Raw genomic sequence first — 26,563 nt, 5'->3', positions numbered from 1 at the left:
GGCTTCCCACCTGCAGGGGAGTCACTTTGCAGGCAGTGAAGCAGGTCTGCTGGTGTCTTATCTTTCTCTCCGCCTCTCTGTCCTATCTAACAACGATGACATCAATAATAACTAAAACAATAAAAAGGGCAACAAAAAGAAAAAATAAATATAAAAAATTAAAAAAAAATTAATCATATTTGAACTAGAGCAGCAATTACAGATTCTCTAATGAATAATGATTCTCTAATGAAAGTCACAAGTTCAATACGCTGCACCACCATCAGCCAGAGTTGAGTAGTGTTTTGGTGTAAAAAGAAAAAAAAAAGAAGTCTACTAGCTCCTTTGTATAGCGTGCTGCTTTGTCATGTGTGTAACCCAGGTTCAAGCTCACCCCTCCCCTAGCACTGAAGAAAAGTTTGGTATTGTTCTCTCTCTCTCGCTGCCTTTCTGCCTTTGCTGCCTCCTTCTAAAGTAAAAACAAAAATAAAATGAAAAAAGATGATTCTACTATAAAAAAAAATAAATAAAAATAAATCATCATTAGACATGAGACAAGCTGGGGGCTGGGTGGTGGCACACCCAGTTGAGTGCACACATCAACATACACAAGGATCAGGATTCAATCCCCTGGTCCCCACTTTCAGAAGCTTCACAAGTGGTGAAGCAGTGCTACGGGTGTCTCTCTCTCTCTCTCTACCTCCCGCTCCCCTTTCAACTTCTCTCTGTCCTACCTATCAAAAAATAAGTAAAATAAAAATAAAGTCTGGGGGTGTCGGGCAGTAGCACAGCGGGTTAAGTGCATGTGGTGCAAAGCACAAGGACCGGTGTAAGGATCCTGGTTCCAGCCCCCCGACTCCCCACCTGCAAGGGAGTCGCTTCACAAGCAGTGAAGCAGGTCTGCAGGAGTCTATCTTCCCCTCTGTCTTCCCCTCTTCTCTCCATTTGTCTCTGTCCTATCTAACGACAATGACATCAATAACAACAGCAGTAATAACTACAACAGTAAAACAAGGGCAACAAAAGGGAATAAATTAAAAATTTTTTTTTAAAAAGTCCGTGGCTAAGTTCTGTTTATTTCATTATAAAGAATCCTAAGAATACCCTATTTGTGTAATGACTAGTGAGATGTTAGTGCGTTTTCTCAGAGTCCTTACTAACAGAGTGATTCTATTCTCTGTTCAAGAAATGTATAAAATATCTGAAATAAATCACAAGCCATGCAGAACATGATAGGGAACTTGACAGCTGGGGAGTGGGAGATAGTTCTCTCAATAGAGAACACTGTATGTGAAGACCTAGGAGTCCTTGGAAACCACATGGGAGCACCATGCAAAGGGGAAGCTTCATGAATGGGGAAGCAGTGATAGGTGTCTCCTCTTCCCACACTGACCCTGTCTCAGAAAGGAAAAAAATCTAAAAGGTTAAAATTAAAAAGTCCAGCAGAAGTCATGAAGTTGTGCAGGTGTCAGAGGAAAAAAAAAAAAAAGTAAAATGGTCCTAGAGATGACTGACTCAGCTGGTCTGAGCCCAAGAACCCAAGTTCAAGCTCCCAGCGGCATACAGGTGTCACAAACACAGTAGAGCAGTGGTGGTGCTGTGAAATCGGTCTCCCCTGCCCCTCTATTTCTAGCTGAAGTAAATAAAAAAGAAAACGGAGTCTGCTGGAAGTAGTACAATTGTGCTGGAGTGTCCCCCCCCTTCCCAAATAATAATAATAAAAAAGAGCAAATAGGTTGGGGGGAGGTCCTTACTGAAAATAGACAAATTTTGGTTTTCTATGTACTTTCAATATTTAGTTAACCTAAATATCACTGTATGCAGATCTTGTTTTATGAGGGGGATTTTTTCCCCCTCACACTGTTTTATATCTATAGTCTCCCAGATTATGAAAATAGAAATTATTTCACATGATTTTCATGTTTAGTGACAAAGGAGGACAGAATATACTCACATCAAAGCAGCAGTCATTATTTCAGTGGTCAACATCTGCATCTTCAAACTGCCCAGCTACTGTGGGTGCAGTATCTACCTCCATTCCATCTGCAGGAAAATGAAAGGTTGACATCAAGCACTTCAGTGAGGAAGTGTGTGCTTTTGTTTCCATCAGAAAGAAGTCAGTGCCCCCTGTGGTAAGAGTAATTATTTCTGGGAGTCGGGTGGGAGCACAGCAGGTTAAGCGCACATGGTGAAAAGTGCAAGGACCGGCCTAAGGATCCCGGTTCAAGCCCCTGCCTTCCCCCCTGCAGGGGAGTTGCTTCCCAGGCGGTTAAGCAGGTCTGCAGGTGTCAATCTTTCTCTCCCCCTCTCTCTCGATTTCTCTGTCCTATCCAATAATGACATCAACAACAATAATAATAACCACAACAAGGCTAAAACAACAAGGGCAACAAAAGAGGAAAAAATTGCCTCCAGGAGCAGTGGATTCATGGTGCAGGCACGGAGATCTGGAGGCAAAAAAAAAAAAAAAAGAGTAATTCTTTTTTTTTTTTTGAAAATTTAAACTGTGAAGGAACTAAGAAAGGAAAATAATATCTGTGGAATTAGGCTAACCTAAAATTGATCTAAGTATTCAACATTTACCTCAGAAACTCTCAACTCGATCAATAGGTTATCAGTTTCAAATGCAGTAAACACCACGTTAACTCTACAGAACTATAATGGGAATTTGCTGCAACATTTTTTCTTCAAAGTTTTTTTTTTTTTTTTTAAACTATTGATTTTGGATGAGACAGAAATTTGGGGGGGGGGGGTGGGCTGGGTGGTAGCACAGTGGATTAAGAGCACATGGCGCAAAGTGCAAGGACCAGCCTAATAATCCCAGTTTGAGCCCCTGGCTCCCCACCTGCAGGGGGGTTGCTTTACAAGTGGTGAAGCAGGTCTGTAGGTGTCTTATCTTTCTCTCCCCCTCCTCTCTCCATATCTCTCTGTCCTGTCCAAACAACATCAATAACATTAAAAAAAAAGAAAGAAATTTGAGAGGGTAAAGGGAGATATAGAGGAAAAGATAGAGACCTGCAGTATTATTTTACCACTTGTGAAGCTTTTCCCGTACTGATGGGAACTTGAACTGGGGTCCTTACACCCTGTTATGTGTCCCCAAAGATACGAGTTCTTTCCCTGTAAAGTTTACAAAGTTAAGTCAGTAGAAAAGACAAAACAAGCAAAGTATGTTTCTCACTTGTGTCCTTAATCTCCTCATATTATTTTTAAAAATGAGGAAGTTAAGGAAGACAGTCATCTGGAAAGAAATATTAATAGCTGCCTTCTCCATTTCATAACCTCCATGCAACAACCCCACTAACCAGCTATTTAGTCCACCAACAAACTAGTTTCTGCCTGTGGCCCCTTGTTATGCCACTACATGGACATCCAGCAAGACTTACTGCATAACCACTATACTATCTCCCCAACACTGAAAAAAAAGTATTTTTAAAAATATTTATTCTCTTTTGTTTCCATTGGAAAAAATTCTTATTGAAATCTATTTATTGAAATCCTATGATGTCTCCATATTTCATTATTCAAAGAAGGAAGAAAAGGGAAGGAAAGGGTGAAAAGGAAGGAAAGACAGATTGGTCTAGGGAATGGCCAATCTTCATTACCCCATACCACACTGAGAAAAAATTGCAATGTACAGACTTTGTAGCTTGGAAAAAAATTCCTACTCTACATAATTCTGCATTATTTCCTCTACTATAATTACTTTTGAGATTTCTCTTAGAATTTCTAAAAGGACCTATATGTCTTTTCTATAATTTTTCTTGCTGCCCAAGTGACAAACTACTCACACTGAATAAAAAGGATACTCACCTTCAAAATCTCGTAATGAATCATCTGTCCGAACTCCGGCCATGTTATACTGACTGCTCACAGACTGGGAAAGCATTCCTTCTAATCTCTCCAGTGTGGCTTGCCCTTCTGCTGTTAAATGGGATAATCCTTCTTCATAGGTGTAAAATGTAGGAATATCCCCCTGCCCTTGTTCTAAACAAACAGAAAGCTTTTAAGCTATTATAAAACTATTAAGGAATAAAAACATTATTAATAATACATTGACTGAAAATAATGGACAGAGAAAACAGCAGGCAGGGACTTTTCAATATTCAGTTAACATACATATAGCCACCTGTTGAATACAGAGATGCAAAGAAGAGGCCCCAATACTGCAGGATGAGGGTCCAAGAGATAATGTGTCAGTAAACAAGTATTACCCAAAGAATCAAATGTACAAGGAAAAGAGAGTATGTCTAACTTCAGGAGTCATATTATCCCAAAGCATGGAGTTGTACAAATTAATACACACAAATTTGATATTAATTTCTACTCCCCCCCCACCCTCCCTTTCCCGAATTAAAATACACATTCCTCTCAGAAAGTAGAAATTCTGGCTGCCAGGAGATAGCTAAGTGGTAGAACACATACAGTATATGCATGGGATCCCAAGTTCAATTCCAAGCACACCATAAGAAAGCAACAAAGGCAAAAAAGAAAAAAAGACAACGCAACGATTGCCACCTCAACATGCTTCACCTCAGACTGTGTCCAGAGACTTCACGTGTGGAATGACAACCCTTCAGCTTCATTACTCGGGTGAGACCTTTCCTTTTATAATTACACTCTAATTTCATCTCAGGTGGTTCACTTTCTAACAAAGTCCCATAACCTAGATATACACCAGTTTCTGTGAGAGAGAGCTTATGTTCACACGTATCCATAAACTACTGCAAAATATATACCTGAAAGCAGAAGTACACTAGAGTTTGCAGTGAGTACCTCCCTAACACTTCCTCTCCACTATTCCAAGCTTGGGATCCATGATTGCTCAACAAATTGTTTGACTTCGTATGTTAACTCTCTTTTCAATCACCAGGTTCCAGATGCCACCAGGATGCTGGCCAGGCTTCCCTGGATTGAAGACCCCACCAATGTGTCCTGGAGCTCAGCTTCCCCAGAGACACACCTTACTAGGGAAAGAGAGAGGCAGACTGGGAGTATGGACCGACCAGTCAACGCCCATGTTCAGCGGGGAAGCAATTACAGAAGCCAGACCTTCTACCTTCTGCAACACTCAACGACCCTGGGTCCATGCTCCCAGAGGGCTAGAGAATGGGAAAGCCATCATGGGAGGGGGTGGGTTATGGGGATTGGGTGGTGGGAATTGTGTGGAGTTGTACCCCTCCTACCTTATGTTTTTGTTCATTAATCCTTTCTTAATAAAAAATTAAAAAAAAAAAAAAAGCCCAAAGGGGAAAACTAAATAAAATCATTTTCTAATCAATCTGTTCTTAAAATATGACCATGTGCTCAATAATTTCACTGTGCAGACACATATGGCCACTCACTCTGAGACAGTACATGCTCTATACTGAAGAACATACTTATTTAAAAAAAAATGTATTTGGTGGTGTTCTACCACCAAATACTTTTTTTTTTTTTTTTTAATACCAGGGTTACTGCTGGGGCTCGGTGCCAGCACTATAAATCCACTGCTTCTGGTGGTCATTTTTTTCATTTTATTGGATAGGACAGAGAAAAATTGAAAGGGTGGGGGAGAGAAAGAAAGACAGACATCTGCAGACCTGCTACACTGCTTGTGAAGTGACCCCCTGCAGGTAGGGAGCTGGGGGCTTGAACCAGGATCACTGTGCAGGTCCCTGTTCTTTGAACTATGTGTACTTAACCTGGTGCATCATCACCTGACCTCCTTAAATACCTTTCTAACTAAGAAAAAAATAATCCATCACACTAACCATATGCTTCCACATCATATTCTTCTCCATCATAATCATCTGAATCTTCATCCTCAGGGTCTGGATGCAAAGCCTGACATTCACACATTGCAGTAAACATTGCCTCCACTGAACAAAAAAATTAAACTAATTAGTATTTTTCTAATCAATGCACAGGAAGCATTTAATGAAATAAGCATCAGTGCAAATAAATTTATTAGGCAAATAATATTTACTAAACCTGTCAGATCCCTAGTATCCATCCCAACAGTGCTTGATGGCAATGGGCAAGGCACAAAATAATTAGAGCTCATTACAAACACTACTGAAATGTTTTCATGTCATTTGGGATTTTCTGAGGGAAAAGTCTTGCTATCAGGGTGAGCTTCTCTCACCAGTTTCTTTCCCGCAGGCCTTCCACTTTAATACTGTCATGACTGTGATGCTCCTATTTAGGAATCATCTGTCAAGAGGATCATGTTGATAAAAGCAACCAGATTCCTGATTCACAAAGCAAATCAAAAACACCCTTGCTGAATTCATAATCTGATATTAGTAGGAGTCTGGTGAAGGAAAAGCAAAAAGATGGGGGTAGTGAGGATAAAGGAAGTCTGTCAGTGGGAGGAAATGCTTGGCAGAGGAGAATAAGAATCAATTCCATAAGACACTCACACGCAGACTTATCACCAGGGACAAATCTGAATTCAGCAATAGGTTCCACATCATCATCACTGTCTTCCTCTTCTTCACCAACAGATTCTCTTAATTCTTCTAGAAAGAGAGTAATTTTACTGGTATTATTTAAAAAAAAAAAAGGCCCTCAAAATTGCATAGAAGATATTAATTGATACATATAAACACTAAAATTCGATTTTCACTTCAAACTGATACAACATGGACTAATTTAAAGCTAAAAGACTTCGGGGACTCAGGTTCAAGTTCCAGTCCTCACCTGCAGAGGGGAAGCTGCACAAACGGTTAAAACAGTGCTGCAGGTATCTTTCCCCCTTCTAAACTTTTCTCTGTATTAAAACTAAATAAATAAATAAGGTGGGGTGTGTGTGCCAGGAGATAATTCACTTGGTTCAAGCCCTTGGTCACATGGGAGCACCATGCAAAGGAAAAGCTTTATATGCACCGAACCAGCTCTGTCGTGAATCTCTTCCTCACCCTCCCTCCCTCATTCTCTCACCCCCCAAAAGGTCTTTTACCTCTTTGGGGAAAAAAAGAAAAGAATTTGCTGTGAGCAGTGAACTCATGCAGCAAGAAAACAAACAAAGAAACCCTCCTCTGGATAGTCTTTTTATTCTCATTATAACTGCATCACTGAACCCTAGGAACACTAGATAGGCCACTTCAGGGTCATATGGGGGTAAGGAATGCTAACAGTTAAATCTCATTACTGACTGATTCTTTCACCTTTAAAGTTTCAGCAGAACTTTCTAAAACACAGATGTGACTCATCCTCAACAATTTACAGACGAGGAAAAAAGTGTACAATAAAGGAAAAAAGAAAAAAACTAATACACAATGCTTGTAAAAGTGGAAACTGCTACAAACATTCTGTATCTACTATACAATCCTCAGCATATAGCCATCCTGTACAGGAGTTTGTATACTGAGGTACAATACTTACTAATTTTTATTTAAAATAATGACCAAAGAAAGCATGGTTATATTTTCATACTTGATAGAAATTAGTTTAGTACATGTGAGTTGTATGCATCTAAACACAGATTTAAAAAAGTGATTTAAGGGGTTGGGGAAAAGGGAGATAGGAGAGAGACAGTGAGACACCTGCAGCCCTACTTCACCACCCATGAAGCTTTCCCCCTGCAGGTGAGGACCAGGGGCTCGAACCTGGGTCCTTGTGCACTGTAACATGTACGCTCAACCAGGTGTGCCACCATCTGCCCCCTGATAGATAAATCTTTAATAAAACTTCCAGATAGCTGTATTAGTTATTAATACTCAGTAAATCAGGGCTTGATGGAAGTCCTAAAAATTATTACAAACAGAGAGAAATTGAGGAGGGAGGGGAAGACAGAGAGAGAGAAAGACAGAGAAACACCTGTAGCACTGCTTTACCACCTGTGAAGCTTTCCCCCTGCAGGTAGGAACCAGGAGCCTGAACCTAGGTCCTTGTGCACTGTAATAGGAATACTTAACTAAGTATGCCACTGCCTGGCCCCAATGTCATCTAATATTTGAAACTACATTAATGCCTCATATTGAAGGAGCACTACTAGCTCAGCAGGAAAACTCATGGGATTGTCTCTTATACACTGTTTAAGAGTATAAAATTGGGTGGTCTGAGAGGTGGTGCAGTGGATAAAGCGTTGGACGCTCAAGCATGAGGTCCTGAGTTTGATTCCTGGCAGCAGATGTACCAGAGTGGATGTGTGGTTTGTTCTCTCTCTCCTCCTACCCCTCTCATTAATAAATATATATAAAAAATGGGGGGGGTGCCAGGTGGTGACGCACCTGGTTGAGCGCACGTTACAATGCACAAGGACCCAGGATCGAGCCCCCAGTCCCCACCTACAGGGGGAAAGCTTCATAAGTGGTGAAGCAGTGCTGTAGGTGTCTGTCTCTCAGCCTCTCTATCCCTCCCTCCCCTCTCAATTTCTGATTGTCTCTATCCAATAGATAAAGATAATACAAAAATGTTTTAAAAACTGGGGGGGGCAGTGGTCCGGGAGGTGGCGCAGAGGTAAAGCACTGGACTCTCAAGCGTGAGGTCCCAAGTTCAATCCCCGGCAGCACATGTACCAGAGTGATGTCTGGTTCTTTCCCTCTCTCCTATCTTTCTCATAAATAAATAAAATCTTTAAAAAAAACAAAAAAAACTGGGGGGGGGGGGTTGGGTAGTAGTGCAGCGGGTTAAGCGCAGGTGGTGCAAAGCACAAGGACTGGCATAAGGATCCCGGTTTGAGGCCCCGGCTCCCCACCTGCAGGGGAATCGCTTCAGAAATGGTGAAGCAGGTCTTCAGGTGTCTTTCTCTCCCCATCTGTCTTCCCCTCCTCTCTCCATTTCTCTCTGTCCTATTAAACAATGACAGCAACAACAATAACAACTACAACAGCAACAAAAAAACAAGGGCAAGAATAGGGAAAATAAATAATAAAAATTTTTTTTAAAAAAAGTGGGCCAAGGAGAAAGCTTGCCTTCAAACACAGGACTTGCATGCTCAAAGTCCAAGATTCAAAGCCTGGCAATGCCATATGCCAGATTTGGGTGATGTTTTGCTCTTTCTCTTATTCTCTACCACTCTTAGAAATTTTAAGTTCTGGTATCTCTCACTCTATCTGAAATTACAAGAATGAAAATATATTAGAAAAGTGGGCTAGGGAGATAGCACAGTAGTCATGCAAAAAAGACTTTCATGTCCAAAGCACCAAAGGCCCCACATTCAATCCCCAGCATCACCATAAGCCGGAGCTGAGCAGTGCTCTGGGGAACAGGAAAGAGAAAAGGAAGAAGGGGAAGAGAAGGGAAGGAAAGGAACAAACAAAAAACAAGCAAACAAACAAATGAGCTGAGGAAATAGCACAATGTGTATGTGAAGACTTTCATGCCTGAGGCTCTGAGGTCCAGTGTTCAATCCCCAGCACCACCATTAAGTCAGAGCTGAACAGTGCTCTAGTGTCTCTCTATCTCTATCAATGTCTCTCTCTCATTAAAATAAATATATATTTTTAAAAAGTTACTTGGAGCCAGGTAATGACATACTCAGTTCAGTGAACATGTCACCGTGTGTAAGGACTCAGTTTTGAGGCCCCCACTCCCCACCTGCAGGGGGAAGCTTCATGAGTGGTGAAGTAGGTTTATAGGTGTCTTTTTCTCTAACTCCCCTCTGCACCCATTGTTCTATTAAGCATGGAAGGAAGGAAGGAAGGAAGGAAGGAAGGAGGGAAGGAAGGAGAAAAGGAAAAAATGATTAGTTACGAATCTACTGCTTCTGGCAGCCATTTTTTTCTTTTCTTTTTTCTTTCCTTACAACTGACCCAAAGTAGGTCAATGACATGATTAGTATTTAAAACATGCTTTAAAAATATTCTACTGGGGGAGTCGGGCTGTAGTGCAGCGGGCTAAGCGCAGGTGGCACAAAGCACAAGGACCGGCATAAGGATCCCTGTTCGAACCCCGGCTCCCCACCTGCAGGGGAGTCGCTTCACAGGCGGTGAAGCAGGTCTGCAGGTGTCTATCTTTCTCTCCTCCTGTCTTCACCTCCCTCTCTCCATTTCTCTCTGTCCTATCCAACAACGACAACAACAATAATAACTACAACAATAAAACAACAAGGGCAACAAAAGGGAATAAATAAATAAATATATAAAAAAGATATATATTCTACTAAAGGAAGCTCAAGATTGAATTATACCACTCCTACCTTCAAATTTGGCATTCACCATAACGTACAGGTGCTCTCGTGGATAGGCACTGAGGTCCCTGGACACAGCGTGCAAACTAATGGTGGGGTACTCCAGTGAGAAACCTAATCCAGAGCCATCCAACCAAGACAAGCGGCTGAAAAAAGATGTTTTCAGTAAATTATTTTAGGAAATTAAATCACAATTTTAGATCCTAACATTTACAAAGGTTAAGTTTAGGCATGTGGAGGCTAGTGAAAACTCAAGTTTTGCTTAGAAATACTTCTTTCATTTTTTAAAATATTTATTTATTTATTCCCTTTTGTTGCCCTAGTTGTTTTTACTTCTTTCATTTTTCATAAAGAGCTAGGGCTTCACATATGGCAAGGTACATGTCCTACCCAGTGAGCTTTTCCTCAAGACAGAAATATTTCTAAAGTAAGAAATTCAGGGACCCAAGATGTAGCTCAAGAAGCCTGAGCCCAGGCAACACCCCCTCCACCCAAAAATTCAGCAAATGTTCTCTTTTCCTTAAAACACATGAATTGGAAGAGGGGGTAAGGTTGGGGAGGTAGTCAACTAATCTCTTAAGACCTTGGTAGTTGTTAGCACTGGGGGAGAGTGGGCACAGAACTTTGCCAGTGGGAGTGGTGTGGAACTAGACCCCCATTATTTTATTACCTTGTAAATCACTAATAAAAAGTCAGCATAAGAAAAAAAAGTTAGGTATGGGAGATAGCATATTGGCTATGCAAAAAGGCTTTGCCTGACACTTCAAAGTCCCAGGTTCAAATGGACTTAAAATGCAATTTTTCTTCTATCACGTTTGTTTCTATGCTTTTAAGCCTGTTCTTATAACCTTTGTTTTTGAAGTTCTCTTCACAGATTAAGTTCCAGTTATTCCAAGAGCCTTTCCTTCCAGTTAGTCCTTTTCATAATTACTTTTCTAAATTCCACTTACATTCAATAATATATCAGTTAGCACTTAATGCTGTAGTAATATCAATAAATCTTGTATATATCCTAATAGGATGTGAGCTATCTGATAGCAGAACCTGTCATCATTAACAGTTCATTTTATTTCACTGGAGGGAGGGAATACTAGAGAAAAAGACACTTGTACATTCTTTATCACTTGTGTAGGTCACCCCAACCCCTGCCAAGTGAGAACTGAAGGCTTGAACCACGGTTCTTATGCATCCATCTGGAATTGGAGAAAAACTACCTATCAGGAAAAAACGGTAGCAAATCACCCAGAAACCACAAAAAGATGTCAATACAATATAGTGGTTGTTTAGGGTTGGAGAGAAATGAATTGACTGCTAATGGGTACAGTTTATTTTGAGAGTAATGAATATATATATATATATATATATATATATATATATATATATTCTAAATCTAATAGTAGTGATATTCCGTAACTCTGCAAAGAGAAAAAGTGGATGGATGGATGGTATGGGAGAGAGATGTGGAATCTGCCAGGAAGACAGTTAAAGAAATGAATCTTGAAAATAAAAAGAAAATCTGTGGGCTGTCAAGAAGTGTTATAATCTCTAGAAATGACTCATACCATCGGTTCAAAAGAAAGAGATTTTATTATTTTAAATTGAACTGTGTGTGCTCTAAATGCCTTTTCTATCCACTGTCTTTCTTAGTATGAAGAAAACTAGAGCTAATGTATGACAGAACTTGTCACTTACTAACCTACATTATTTTAAGCAAATAAATTAAGAAAAAAGTATTCCAAATTTACATGTTAAAAATGATTTTTTAAAAGGTTCATACCTACAAGTTTCTCTACTCACTCAATTAGGAGATTGAAAAACTAAAATATAAACAATGCCCATCAAATTATAGATTTTTTAAAAAAATTATTTTCCCTTTTTGTCGCCCTTGTTTTTTATTGTAGTTATTATTGATGTTGTCAGTTAGATAGGACAGAGAGAAATCGAGAGAGGAGGGGAAGACAGAGTGAGAGAGAAGGACACCTGCAGACCTGCTTCACCGCCTGGGAAGCGACTCCCCTGCAGGTGGAGAGTCCGGGGCTCAAACAGGATCCTCACATTGGTCCTTGTGTTTTGCACCACTTGCGCTTAACCCACTGTGCTACCACCCAACTCCCACGGATTTGTTTTTAAACAGCATTATCATTAGGGTCAGAGAAATAGTTCAGCATTAGAGTGCATGCCTTGCATATACTGGGTTCTAGACTTGATCCTTGGCACCACATACACAAAAGATAATAAATAAATAATAAATCATAATGAATCAAATAATAAATGTGCGGGGAAAGGGCCCACTCTCTGGGAAGTCCAAACCATTATTTTCATTAGAGTCTGTCAGTGATGCTACAGTTCTCATCTCCTGTTCCCCAAATATATCAATCTTTTTTTAAAATTTAAAATATTTATTATCGGATAGAGAAATTGAGAGGGGGAGACAGAGAAGGAGAGAGACATCTGCAGACTTGCTTCACCACTTGTGTAGCTTTCCCCCTACAGATGGGGCCAAATATGTCAATCTTAAAAGCAAACAGACAACTCTATCTAGCCAGGTTATCACTCAGGTTTGAAGTAGAGATGATGAGCTTTTCAGACAAATAACAGCTAAAGGAATTCATTACCTCCCAACCAGAACTACAAGAAATATACTAAAGGGGCTTACTTAGATGAAAATTATAGAATGACCTCAGTCACAGAAGATAAATAACCAAAGGGGGGTAGGGGGGCGCGGGACCACACACAAAGATTAGTCTCTTCCTGCTGAAGTGAGGCCACCTATTGGACTGGGGCGGGGCTGCCAGGACGGAGGGTCACTGATGCTTTGGGTGTGGGTGGCGTCAAAGAAGTGTGAATATGAGAAGCACGAGAGCATACTTCTGAAACGTTTATGGTCAAACGACTTTACGTCCAAGACTATGAGGTTCCTGGATCAATTCCCAGCAACACCGTAAGTCAAGTAAAACGCTTATGGTCTTGTAAACCACGCCCACCTCTAAAACCAAAAGGAGATTAAATGAGTCTAAATTACGGGGCAGTTTGCGCTTCCAGGTCAGGCTTTCCAGCCCGCCGGCTCTCGCTGCCTGGACAGACGGGCCGCCGGAGGAGCCCGGCGTCTGGAGGCGGCGACAGGACGGGGTCTCCCCACGTGCGCAGCTCGCCCCTCGTCTCCGGTCAAGTCAACAGTTCGGGCCTAGAGTAAGGAAGCAGGCAGCCTGGCAGGCGCTACACTCTGCAAACAGAGTGACCAAACGGAGACTCGATGGGACGGCCCGAGACAGGCGGTGCGCGAGGCGAGGCCACGCCGCACCGGAGACCGTAGCCAGGTACCCTACCTCTCAGCGACGTAAAGGGTGCCAGTGCCCAGGCCCCGGCCGTTCAGCACAGCCTCGGTGTCTGGCTGCTGCTGACGGAGCCCTTCGGCCGAGCCAGGCGGCAGGAAGCTCTTGAGGAAGCTCATGTCGGAGCACAGACACACCTTACGCTAGAAAGCTGAAGTACCGGAAAGTGAGCTCGCCGCGCCGCGCCAGGCCCCGGAAGCGCTACTTACTCTCCCGGAAGAATAACCTCTTCTGCGCCGGAAATGAGGCACCTTTCACCATAGACACGGGCTGTTCTAGGACAAGCTCTTGGAGGTCTGAGGATGCCAGAGGGATTTGCTAGTTGTTAACCCCTCGCTGGCCCTGCTGGCAAGTTCTAAAGCTTCAAGGTTTAAATAAGGGAGGTGTGTTGCCCGCATCCATACTTCTGGGTTCTCAGGGCAACCTTCGAGAGAACAGGCACAGGCAATCACGAATTCCTCCTTTTTTCTTCCCAATCTACCAAAGATGATGCACAGGCACCTGGTGCTCAGCTTACCCAAAACCGAACTTGTCAGTCATGGACTTTGGGTGATGATGAATCCTGTTGAAATAAAGTGTTCCCAAATTGCACAATAGACAGACAAGTGTGTCTGCTGTTCCTACACTTCAGCAAACCTAGGGGACTAGAAATGTAATAAACAACCATAGGCAACCGGGTTAAATCATTTTGTTTCGCAATGTAGCCAACCAAATTGTACGGTTTATTTTGTATTCACTTGCATCTTGCCAGCCCGGATTGGGTGTAGAACATAGTCAATTCACCTCATACCTTGTCTTATAGGATGACTCACAATGTGACCAATCCATTCTCACATTACCCTTGAACACACCTGATTGGTGTACCTTGTAACCAATCAAATGTACCACCTTATAACCAATCAAATGCTCCAGCCTTGAAGGATATATAAGCGCCTTTCCAAATCAAACAGGTGGGCTAACATGTCAGGAGTCTCCTAGGCAAGTCTGTGTAATTGGGGTAATAATGTATCTTCCTGCCTTCAAAGTGGTCAAGGCCTCAGAGTTCTCCTTTAGATCTGCTGTACCCTGGAGTGTTACTCAAGAGCTGTAACACTTGGAGTTGTAACACTCAGAGCTGTTAGATATTTTTCCGGAATACTGCCACTGAAGGTGTTATGCTATCTTCTCAGTCCGTCATTTTTGTAAAACAAGTTTTAAACTATATTTTATTTCACTTTAAGTGTGTGTATTCCTCCACGCATGCGTGGAGAGAGAGAGAGACAGAGACAGGACGAGAACACAGCAATGCTCAGTTCTGGCTTATGGTAGTGTGGAGGGATTGAACCTGAGACTTTGGAGCCTCAGGTATGAAAGACTTTTTTTTTCAATAAAAAATTTTTTTCTTTTGTTGCCCTTTTTATTTTTTAAAATATTTATTTACTCCCTTTTGTTGCCCTTGTTGCTTTATTCTTGTAGTTATTATTGTTATTGGATAGGACAGAGAGAAATGGAGAGAGGAGGGGAAGACAGAGGGTGAGAGAGAGACACCTGCAGACCTGCTTCACCGCTTATGAAGCGACTCCCCTTCAGGTGGGGAGCCAAGGGCTCCAACCGGGATCCTTGGGCTTTGTGCCATGTGCGCTTAACCTGCTGCGCTACCGCCCAACTCTCTGCCCTTTATTATTATTTTTGTTGTTGTAGTTATTATTAATTGACTTCATAGTTGTTAGATAGGACAGAGAGAAATGGAGAGAAGAGGGGAAGACAGAGGGGGAGAGAAAGAGACACCTGTATACCTGCTTCACCGACTGTGAAGCGACCCCCCCCACACACACACACAGGTAGGGAGCCGGGGGCCCGAACCGGGATCCTTTCGCAGGTCCTTGTGCTTGGAGCCATGTGTGCTTAGCCCGCTGCGCTATCGCCCGATTCCTCAATATAAAAGACTTTTTGCATAGTCATTATAGTATCTCCCCCGCCCCTGATTGTTAATATATTTTTTAAGATTTACTTATTGAGACGGATATAACAAGATTATCATTCTGGCATATTTAATGTCAGGGATCAAACCTAGGCTCTCAGGCACGCATCTGGCTCTTTATCTGCTGTACAAAGTCTTGGGCCACTAAGTAGTTTATAATTGGGGGCCAGGCTGTAGCACAGCGGGTTAAGCGCATATGGCACAAAACACAAGGAAGACATAAGGATCCGGATCAAACCCCAGGCTTCCCAACTGGAGGTGGATCACTTCACAAGTGGTGAAGCAGGTCCGCAGGTGTCTTTCTCTCTGTCCTATCAACGACAGCAAAGACAACAATAATAATGGTAAGTGGCGGGAAAGAGAGGAGGGGAAAGGGGAGAGGAGGGGAAAGGGGAGGGGAAAGGGGAGGGGAGGGGAAAGGGGAGGGGAGGAGAGGGGGGAGGGAGGGAGGAGAGGGGGGAGGGAGGGGTAGGGGAGAGGGGAGGGGAAGGGGGGAAGGAGGGAGAGGGGAGGGGAAGGGGGGAAGGAGGGGGAGGGGAGAGGAAGAGAGGAGGGGAGAGGAAGAGAGGAGGGGAAGAGGGGAGGGGGAGAGGGAAAGGAAGAGGGGAGGGGGAGAGGAGGGGAGGGGGAGAGGAGGGGAGGGGGAGAGGGGAGGGAGAGGGGGAGAGGAGGGGAGGGGGAGAGGAGGGGAGGATGGGAGGGGGGAGGGGGGAGGAGGGGGGAGGAGGGGGGAGGGGGGAGGGGGAGGAGACTTGAATCTGACAGAGGGCTTGAATCTGAGTCCTTGCACATGGTAAAGCTACCTCCTGTCCCAGAGATAGTTTTTTCTAAGAGTTAAAATGTCTTTGCATTATGGTTTCTGCCCTCTAGTCTGCTTTCCCACAGAGAAACAGAACAAGACAAGCCTCAGGCCTTCCTAATATGTTCTCTAGAGTAAAACAACCAAGAATTATCTCTTATCTCTGTAATTCCTATAGTTAGCAAATACCCTTAAAATGTATTGGGGAGGTGGTTGTGGAGGTGGCACAGTGGATAAAGAAAGCATGGGACTCTCAAGCATGAGGTCCTGATTTCAATCCCTGGCAGCACATGTACCAGAGTGATGTCTGGTTCTGTATCTCTCTCCTCCTATCATTCTCATGAATAAATAAATAAAATCTTTTAAAAAATGTATTGGGGATAAAGGCTAAGGAGTTGTTTTAATAGTGACAGCCCAGGAGGTAGCACAGTGGCTTGAGGGCTTTAAAATGTGAGGTCCTGAGTTCAATCTTTGGCATCATATGTGCAAGAGTGAAGTTCTCATTCTATCGTCTCATGCTTATTAATAAATGAAATATTAAAAAAACAAAAAGATCAAGTTGATATACAGTACTGCATAATAAGCAGTGCTTTGGCTTCTTCATATAAAAAAGTTTTAATCATTTGGAGGAAGCTGATGCACTTAAAATTTTACTTTTCATGGCATGAGAGGTGGAATGGTGGACCAAGTATTAGGCTCTTAAGCATGAGGTCCTCAGTTCAATCCCTAATATGACATGTACCAGAGTGCTGCTGTTTCTCTCCTGTTAATAAATATTTAAAATAAATTCACTTTTCAGACAGAGAGCAATTTATCTACTCCTATGTGATAAATTGCTAGTTTTTTTTAAAGATTTTATTTATTAATGAGAAAGATAGTAGAGAGAAAGAACCAGATTATCACTTTGGTACATGTGCTGCTAGAGATTGAATTTAGGATCTCATGTTTAAGGATCCAGTGCCAGGTGCAAAGCTCAAGAACCAGCATAAGGATCCCGATTCGAGCCCCTGGCTCCCCACCTGCAAGGGAGTTGCTTCACAAGTGGTGAAGCAGATCTGCATGTGTCTATCTTTTTCTCCCCGTCTTCCCTTCTCTCTCAATTTCTCTGTTCTATCCAACAACGGCATCAATAACAACAACAACAAAAAAAAACAAGGGCAACAAAAAGGGAATAAAAAAGAATCCAGTGCAACCACCTGAATCACTAAATTGCTAGTTTTCCATGTATCACAGTTTAAAATAGATTAAATTTGTAAACACATCATACTAAATACATCCAATGGTTTAATTTTTTATTATGACAACTGGCATATATTAAGAGAAAGAAATGTCAGAAGTATTGTAGTAAAACACTAGGAAAGAAAAGTTACACAATTAGGCCAATAGCTATAAAATAGCTAAGGCCTGGGTTATAACACCAACTTGGGATCAGACTGTACTGAGACATCAAAGATTTCATTAACAAAAATATTGGCATCAGCCACAATGTATTTTGGTTGTCATTTGCAGGGACATTGTATTTAAGCAACTATGCACTGTAACCCTAATACTAGGTGTCCAGATATTTTAGTCAACTCCTTAAGACTTAAGCTACCAGAAATTCTCATATTATTTTAATGCACAAAATTTATTTGTGCACTATCAAAAGCACATTTCCAGTTTTCAAAGCTCCCCTCCCACACACACACACACACGTAGTATTATTTGGGGCAGACAGGACTCCAAAATTCCCTGTTTGACTAACAGGTACCTGATTAGCACAAGTATTAAGCTAACCTGGTGTTTCTGCTGTAGCCCTCATCTCCTACCAATAATATATTCTGAAAGCTTAGTCCAGGAATAATTTTTAAAGAATTAGAAAATAGAGCATATTAGAACATACTAGTTTTGAAAAACCCAAGCAGCATTTTAATTAAATGCTCCTGGGAATTCCTACTGCCATGACTAAGTCAAAATTAAAATCTAACTTACATCTTCTACAAACTGAAATTTGTATTCTTCACCAGGAAACTCAGGATTCCCAGGTGTCAACAGTAAACAGGTGAGGCTAGCAAAGAAACCAACATCTGATATTAGTTGAAAACAGCTAACAGTAGCTAAGATAGAAATGGACAGTTACAATATTTAACGATTCAAGAATACACTTGTAATGAAAGGTGAGAAACCAGAATGGTAAAATTACCAGATGGCAAAAGATACTCGTATTTAAATAATGATGTCTCAATATGATCAAGTATGATATATATATATATACACATATATATACATACATTCATATATATATATATATATATATATATATGCCATTGAAATTGGCAGTTCTCCAAAATTTGAAAATAATTTTGATCAAATGAGGACACTTGATTATCTTTTCCTGCCATGGTTGCAGGAATACCACTGTGGAATTAAGTCTGTTCATTATTGACTAAGAAGTACCAACTGAAACTGATACAACTTGTTCCTTTTTCAAGAAGCTACTTTGAGAAAATAACAAGATGCCAGACAAACATGAAAATACCCGAGCCACACATTGTAAGACTGCTGTTAAATGTCAAGCTGGGACTACTTTAGCTGAAGTTGAAGTCCATTTACACTAATACAAACCAGATCGTGAGCCTTATGCGGCTATGTGTATACATGTTTGATGCATGTGTGCTCTCTTAAGTGATCATAAAGCTTTGGAAACATTGTTTGACCTGATTTCCAGGGTTATCCATCTAGCAATGGTGATGTGCACCAACTCTGCTGAAAGGCAGGAGAATGAAAAAAGACCATAGAACAAGGCTTTAAACAATTTTAGATTTAATTATATAATGCACCTGTAGATGTTCTAGGATAAACACAATTTTAAAAATCTACATCCTAGTGTATGGTATTTTCCCCCCTCCCTTAAAATCTGTACAGTTATAAAAAATGTGACTCTCAGGCAAAATAAACTTTTCTTTTTTGCAACATACAAAATAAGTTAAAGGATTCAGGTCTTGAGTCATTGTTCCCCAATAACTGCTTTCTGGCCCTCCATAATAAGCAGGACAGATAGCTCATGTTCTGTGACCAGAACTCAATAAATAAAGGTCAAACAAAATCCCAAAGACTTAAATTAGATTTCTTTAGAAACTTATGAAAGTCAAGAAAGCAAATGAACAATTCCATTCTTAACTTACATCTTCCAGTGGCAAACAGAAGAAGGCAGGTCACTATGTTCTTAGTAAATTTTCTACTTTGTACCTAGTTTGGCAAAAACCACAAATGCAGCTATTTAGAAATGATTTTGCTTATTGAGAATATCTCTAAGGAACTTAATAAATGTCTACTCAACTAATAACTTGTCATGCCCTCTCTTATATGCACAGGAAACAGTCATCTTAAAGTTATTAAAGTAAAAAACATCTTCACTAGCTGAAATATCTACCATTGTGCTAGTATTAAAACTGAAGAATTTCCCAGAGAAATAAAGTTTACAAAATGGTATCTTAAAAAAAAAAATCTTTCATGACTAAAATGTGGAAAAACAGTACACTAATGGGACCCTGTTCTAATGGACTCATGAGAACTGACTTTTTAAATTACTGAACATATAATCTGTAGTGGTTATATACCAAGAGCACTGCACTATGGCTTCTACCTATCTTCAATGTTAGTTACTTAGCAATTCTTGGCACTGAAAAATGTTAAATGATAATTTAAGTTGAAGTACAATATTTCAAAAACAAGTAATAGGTGTACACATAACCTAACATTTATATACAATCATAGCAATGGGCCTTATCTTGAAGGATTGGTATAAAGTCAATGAGGAAAACCAGCACTTAGCTTTCCACTACCAAGGTAGGCTTACTGGTACACAGCAGGTACAGTAGGTAAAATGGGAATGAAATTTATTCTAGGAAGTTTAATAACACATTAATTTAAGGATTAGAGAGATTACATCTTGGTATACCTGTTTCATCGAGGAACCATGAATACATATTCAGAATGTCAGACCAAGAAAAGGTGCATCGGTATTTTTTCTCTAGATTGTTTTAATTAAATGAAATTTATAATTTCGTATCCATTACAATTACGTCCCTTATATTTTCAATTAATGACTCAAAAGGTTTTTTTCCTCCTTCTGTCTAAAGCATGTATATAATACTGATACATACATATATGGGCATTCCATACCAATCTGGGTCTTTGAATACTTGTTATATCTGGATGAAACACCATGAATCATAGACCTGTTCCACTGTGCTGGTGAAGTGAGGAATTCTCAGATTTTTCTGAAAATTAAACTTGCAGATTCATTGGGTTCTTTTCTATTGTATGGTAGGACAAATAAGCAAGTGGTTAACATGTCCTATGTCCACGTAAGTTAAAAGGGTATTCCCTTGTGATAAATAAAATTCCATCAACTCTACCTACATGTAGGCAACATACTCCCATCACTTAAAGCCTAAATAACAGAGAAACATCTTATTTGTTAATGTACTTGCATAAATGCATTGTCATGGGATGGTTAAATTCATCAAAAAGTGAAAATTATGACTTTTAATATTTTTAAAAATTGCTTCAAAAACCTTTATTGTTACAATTTCTCTTAGCATTTAACACCCTTGGTTCTTTGGCAGGTCACACTTAAAAAAATAGATTATCAGTAACACTAGTTTATTCTAAATGAACTGTTTATGCTTCTTATGTTTTGAGTTTGCAACTTTGACTAATTGGGGAAAGAAGGAAACACAACCACAATATACCAGGAATATCCATGAAAATATCTGACACCATTTTCCAGTAATATTCCAACAATAAAAAATAATTTACACTGAACAATATTTCACTATCACAAACCAACAAGCGAAATGCTGATTTTCAGTTATTTTCGCATATACTTTAATGCAAATTTTTGCCTTGTGAAAAGTGGACTAGCTTCAAAAGATAAAAAATAAATGGCAAAGTAAATATTCTGAGTATGAAAATATTTATCTCCTTAATCCAACTGATTTATAGCCCAACTTCTATTTCAAAAAGGAGGGCTAAAATATTAAAGGGTTCTATAACATGGCAGCCAATGGTTAGCACTGTAATAAGGATCAGAGATGTCTAAACTCTAGATGAGTTACTGCTTTCCTAAGCCTTGTCTATTAAAATAACTTAATTGTGTCATTAATCAGAACATGTGTTCTTTCCTAATTTTAACTTCTTCAAAACATGTTCAGAGTAATATTTCAGTGAAATGAAAATTTGTACTTTTTGAGGAAGTGAATATAAACACCCATTAAATGCTCTTGTTTTGATCTATTCAAAACAAAATGTAATCAATTACCCATAATCAGAGCATCTGTATATAAACAGTATGAAAATACCAGCTGCTTGGGTTCCACCCACTGTTTATGAAACAAACTCAGCAGATTTCATTAGAAGGGAATAACTCACTCTCAAGTTCACAAACAATTCAAATTTCTAAGTCTCAGGCAGCAAAAGTGGTTATCATAACCCAGTCATGTGGGATGGAATACAGTCTTTACTAGGATAAAAATTAGCTAAGAGTAAAAAGAATTCCATTTCACAGTAGAGAATCCAATAAAAGAATAATAATTAAATGAGGAGCTTAAATGAGGAGCAGAACTAGAAGGTTTGTCAGCAGGAGCTGGTTTGTCCAGAGGCTGAGACAGACATGGGAGTTTCTACATGACACTGACTATATCTTCCTGTAAGACTGAAACAGCAGACAGGGTGACCGGGTGGTAAGATAGCCTATCTGTATATTTTAACCATATACCTTACACTAGTAGTCTTCCTTCTTTTACCAACCTACTTCAGATAAAAAACTAACGTTCCTAACCAACTTTGAATAAGTGAAGGAAACCTACCCAGACAGAAGCCTTGGTAAATGAACACTGTTCTTTACATAGCCCTATTAATTACTATCTGTGTATGTAAGCCCATCCCTCCCTTCCAGTGAACACTGCCTCAAATAAAAATCACAACTTGCTTAAAACCACATGCTATTGGTGCATACTGCTTTAGGGTGCTTTCATTATTTTATTTATCTGTACAAATACATATACATTGCTAGAATCAAAGCAAAAATATTAAATGGGCAGGTTTGTTTACAGATCTAAAGTGAAACAAAACAACAATAAGTGAAAAATAATAGCTGTAAACTCCCACAGTCAAAGATTAGATTTAAGGGAAACGTCTGTTGAAGAAGGTAAAAGAATATGAACGTTCTGGAGAGAGAGTTATAACACAAGACTAAAGTCAGTGTTTTAGTAATAAAATAAAGAAAGAAAGAGAGAGAGAGAGAAAGCAAGAAAGAAAAAGTGCTTAACTATGCATCAACTAGCACAAAGAATGCTTAATTAGGAAAGAAAACCTAAGATTCTTGAGCCAGCAGCAGATAGTGTGTGCCCATTGCCGGCAACAGACACATCACAATAGAAAAACCCAAATCCCAAGGCAAAAGTATTCACAGAAGTAATGGCAGAAGAGGTTTCAGAGTTTGACAGGTGAGGTTTAATCACAAGTGCTATACTTTATACAATGTTATTTATGGCTCTGCCTGAAGTTTTACAGCTGTAACAGAAATTAAGTAAGACAAAAGTTCATATTTTAGTGTCAATTACATGTTAAACGCTTTGTTAGTAACAAACCCCTTTCTCTTAAAACAAAGGGTTGATTTTTCTTTAAAGTACTGAGATGTCTGATGAGGATGGCATGCCTGTTAAGCATACTGTTGGTTCTCATTCAACTCTGTTGGTCTTGTGACTGTTAATAAATTTTAATGAAAGTCTAATGGTCAAAGGCCAAAACTATATTGGAACCCTGCTAATAAATCCAGGCAGATAAAAAATCCCAAAACATATGGACACACACACACACACTCACGAGCTAAAATTAAAACTAAAAACCTCCCAAAGGAACTGCTTTGTTTGTAGACTTCAATTTGAAGTAGATACTAAGGGCAGGAATATAGCAGTTGAAATTCACCTGAAATTCCTTTCCCCCTTCATCCAATGTGCTAAAATACCATTGTCAGCTAATCATCTTTTCATGGTCATTATCTAGAGATGCATTTTCTTTCAAAATGATATTTCAGCTATTTAAAAAGTAAGTGGCCATAAGACAAGAGTCACATTATCTGCAAAGTTGTCAGTTTACCTGGGTCTTAGGAAAGGCCACTTTCATTTCTCTAATAACTCTCTGTCATAGTACAGAAGAGGCCACCCCTCACCACTGCAGAAAAGCTGCTCTTAAAAGATTTTTTTTTTACTAGCACAGTCTGGTTGTCAAAGCCTTAATATACAATTTACTGTACAAATGTTTTTTCAGATGATTTTTTTAAGAAACTTTGCTACAACAGAAACATATGTTAGATTTTTGATGGTGGTACTTTTTCAGTGTCTCCTTTATTAAATGTGGTTATCTCCAATAGTAAACAAGTTGGATTCATGACTGCTATTTCTAAATGACTTATATATGGTGTTATCTACAAATTCTCATACTACAACAATACAGACTCCAACTCTGAACCGGTCTGTTAATTATCATCTATGCCATGAATGTTTAAACATCAGATATATTTAATATGAAAAAGGTAAAGCACAAGTGCTTTCTCCCACCCTAAATCTGTTTTGGGCCCTCACAGATTTGGAATGCATTCTTATCCACCCTTTTTAACAAAGTTAGGAGAGCTCAGGAAATAAAAGTAAAAAATATACAAATCTTTGTTGTTATTATAGTAAGATATTTTTCCATGAATGAAATTACCAAGGACCATGAATTGGAAAAAGAAAATCAAGAGGAATTTACAGTAATTATTTATCTTCAAAGTTCAAACTGGTCACATCACAGAAAGACTTCAGGGTTTGTTGAAATTTTTCTTCTAAAAAGTCATTCTGTAGTGGTTTTTTCTAGGAAAAATAAAACAGCTTTTAATAACTGGCCCGCTGGTACGAGAGCTACCGTGGAATAAATTAGCACAAAAATGAAGGAAAAAAAAAAGAAAGGAAGGAAGGAAGGTAGGAAGGAAGGAAGGAAGGAAGGAGGGAAGGAAAGTCTTATAACTGTTCACTATTACAGACATAATCAACAAGGTCAGTCACTCTCAACAGCTCATCCTCCTCCTCTTCTGGTGCCCCTGCCTCCTGCCCACCACTTGTCCCATTGGGGGCCAGGCTTGCACTGGTTGTGTTGTTGTCCTTTGGGGTCTGAGGCTTCTCAGTTGGTTTGCCAATTAAGTTCTCAATGGCTTTACCAGGACTTTGTCCATTCGTGGAAGGTAAGTCCACTAAGCTATAGTCCAGCGGGCTGCCCACCTTGCCTACATTTTCAAAGTCCTCTTCCTCCTCGCTCTCTATCCGATAGGGCTTCTTGGTGCTCTCTTGTTCTGAAAGCAGTTCCCTGGGTTGTCTGTCATGGACAGGCTGATCTACGTCTCCATGAGCATTGTCACAACTCTCTTCATCTGTCTCAATTCGGTGTAGTCGTTTCCGGGATGGTTTGCCTTCCTCTTCCTCTTCTGAATATTCATCTGAACTTCGACGCCGCTTTCGAACTAATCGCTTTGATTCCTTAGCTAGCTTATCTTCTTCAGAGTTCTTGGACATATAGCTCTCTAGAATAAACAGCATATTTAAATCATTGCCACAATTAATGAAGCATTAATGATGCTCCCCCACCCCTTCACTCCATATGCTCTATAAAGATTTCACTCTTACCCGAGTATTTCCTTCCAATAACTGGCCTGATTTCTCATGCTCATATTAATACATAATGTGATTTGCACTGCACCTATGATTTTATTTTATTTTTTAAAATATTTATTTATTCCCTTTTGTTGCCCTAGTTGTTTTATTGTTGTAGTTTTATTGATGTCATCATAGTTGGATAGGACAGAGAGAAATGGAGATAGCAGGGGAAGACAGAGAGGGGGAGAGAAAGATAAACACCTGCAGACCTGCTTCACCGCTTGTGAAGCAACTCCCCTGCAGGTGGGGAGCTGGGGGCTTGAAATGTGAACCTTGCGCTTTGTGCCTATGTGTGCTTAACCCGTTGCGCTACCGCCCGACTCCCTATTTTATTATGGTTTATTTATTTCAGATGAATTATTTTAGGTGAATCAAAGCCACGAACTTTATGCATGGGTGTGTTGTGCCCTCCATTTGAGCTATTTCCTAAACTGCTAACAAGGATTTTAGAAATAAGTGGAAAAAAAAAGAAAGAAAGAAAGAAAGAAAGAAAGAAAGAAAGAAAGAAAGAAAGAAAGAAAGAAGTGGGATCAGATTTACCAAGAGGCCAAAATGGAGAGGAGGAGGAACAGAGAGAAGAGAAAGACACCTGCAGACCTGCTTCACTGCTTGTGAAGCAACTCCCCTGCAGGTGAGGAGCCGGAGGCTCCGAGCAGGATCCTTACACAGGTCCTTCAGCTTTGTGCCACGTGTGCTTAACCTACTGAGCTACTGCCGGCCCTGTTGCTTTTGGTTTTTGTTGTTCTGTTTTTAACTACATTGACGTTTTATTTAAAATAATTTTAAAAAATAGGTGTTAAGGACTTATCACAGGATTGTACACATGAGAATAAAAAGTGCAGCATAATTTTTAATGAAAGAAACTTTAAAATACAGAAGTATCATTTTAACCTATCAAGTTATAAACACAAAATTGAGTATATCCTATGGGTTTGAATGTATTCCTATATAATGGAAAAATGTAAATTGATAAAACTTTTCTAGAAAGAGGCAAAAAAAAACACTTTTCTTTGAAAATAAACTTTTTGAGTTTGGTGAGTTATTTCACTTGGGAGTGCACCTGCTTTGCCATGCCAGTCATCCAGGGTCAAGCCTAGTCTCCACTACACTGAGGGAAGCTTGAGTGCTCTCCTTGTCTCTATCTGAAAAAGTCACTCTGGATAGGGACACAGAAAACCAGTGGTGGGTGCAGGATGAAACCACAACCTGTAATGTCACAATCTTGTAACCTACCATCAGTCACAAAGAAAAAATGAAAACCTCACCCTGAAGCAGCAAAGTCCCTGTACAGAAAAAGAGTAAGAAAATGGAGGGGATGGGGACACAGAACTCTGGTGAAGGGAACCATATGGAATTATAACCCTATTATCTTACAATTTTGTAAATCAGTATTAAATCACTAATAAAAAGTTCATTAAAAAAAGAATTAACAGTATTAGCAACCTTTCAGAATGTTGCTAAGAGGTAACTAGGTTTGGTTCAAGCCCGTAAGCCCCACTGCAAGGGAGAAGATTTCACAAACTGTGAAACAGTACAAGTGTCTCTCCTCTCCCTCTCCATTATGGTAGGCAATTTTAACATTTTATTAAGGGCAGGTAGTATAAGCTCTAATACAACTACTTAATGGTGTATGAAAAATCATCA

The 26,563-nt window shown here is 39.9% G+C and overlaps 2 protein-coding genes across 9 annotated transcripts in view; both read right to left on the bottom strand.

Moving 5' to 3' along the window:
* Positions 1 to 13,638, bottom strand: part of CLNS1A (chloride nucleotide-sensitive channel 1A) — a 59,791-nt gene extending 46,153 nt beyond the window's left edge. For 4 of the 6 annotated variants that reach the window (XM_016191132.2, XM_060176702.1, XM_060176701.1 and 1 more), the window contains exons 1-6: positions 13,423 to 13,637; positions 10,106 to 10,242; positions 6,384 to 6,482; positions 5,733 to 5,840; positions 3,793 to 3,966; positions 1,934 to 2,022 (exon numbers count right to left, since the gene is read on the bottom strand). In XM_016191132.2, coding sequence (XP_016046618.1) covers positions 1,955 to 2,022; positions 3,793 to 3,966; positions 5,733 to 5,840; positions 6,384 to 6,482; positions 10,106 to 10,242; positions 13,423 to 13,547 — 711 coding nt within the window. In that variant the 5' untranslated portion in view covers positions 13,548 to 13,637 and the 3' untranslated portion in view covers positions 1,934 to 1,954. Of the gene's footprint in view, positions 1 to 1,933; positions 2,023 to 3,792; positions 3,967 to 5,732; positions 5,841 to 6,383; positions 6,483 to 10,105; positions 10,243 to 13,422 lie in introns of all 6 variants that reach the window. The other 2 variants (XM_060176703.1, XM_060176704.1) reach the window with 2 other exon arrangements.
* Positions 13,639 to 17,462: 3,824 nt separating this feature from the next.
* The window catches only part of RSF1 (remodeling and spacing factor 1), a 147,955-nt gene continuing 138,854 nt past the window's right edge, over positions 17,463 to 26,563 (bottom strand). For all 3 annotated transcript variants that reach the window (XM_060176694.1, XM_060176695.1, XM_060176696.1), the window contains one exon: positions 17,463 to 24,786. In XM_060176694.1, the coding sequence (XP_060032677.1) occupies positions 24,230 to 24,786 (557 nt within the window). In that variant the 3' untranslated portion in view covers positions 17,463 to 24,229. The remainder of the gene's footprint in view (positions 24,787 to 26,563) is intronic.

The sequence above is a fragment of the Erinaceus europaeus genome, chromosome 17 (assembly GCF_950295315.1).
Source record: "Erinaceus europaeus chromosome 17, mEriEur2.1, whole genome shotgun sequence".
NCBI lineage: Eukaryota > Metazoa > Chordata > Mammalia > Eulipotyphla > Erinaceidae > Erinaceus > Erinaceus europaeus.
The sequence above is the reverse complement of the archived record's forward strand: the minus strand, read 5'-3'. Positions and strand labels throughout refer to the sequence as shown.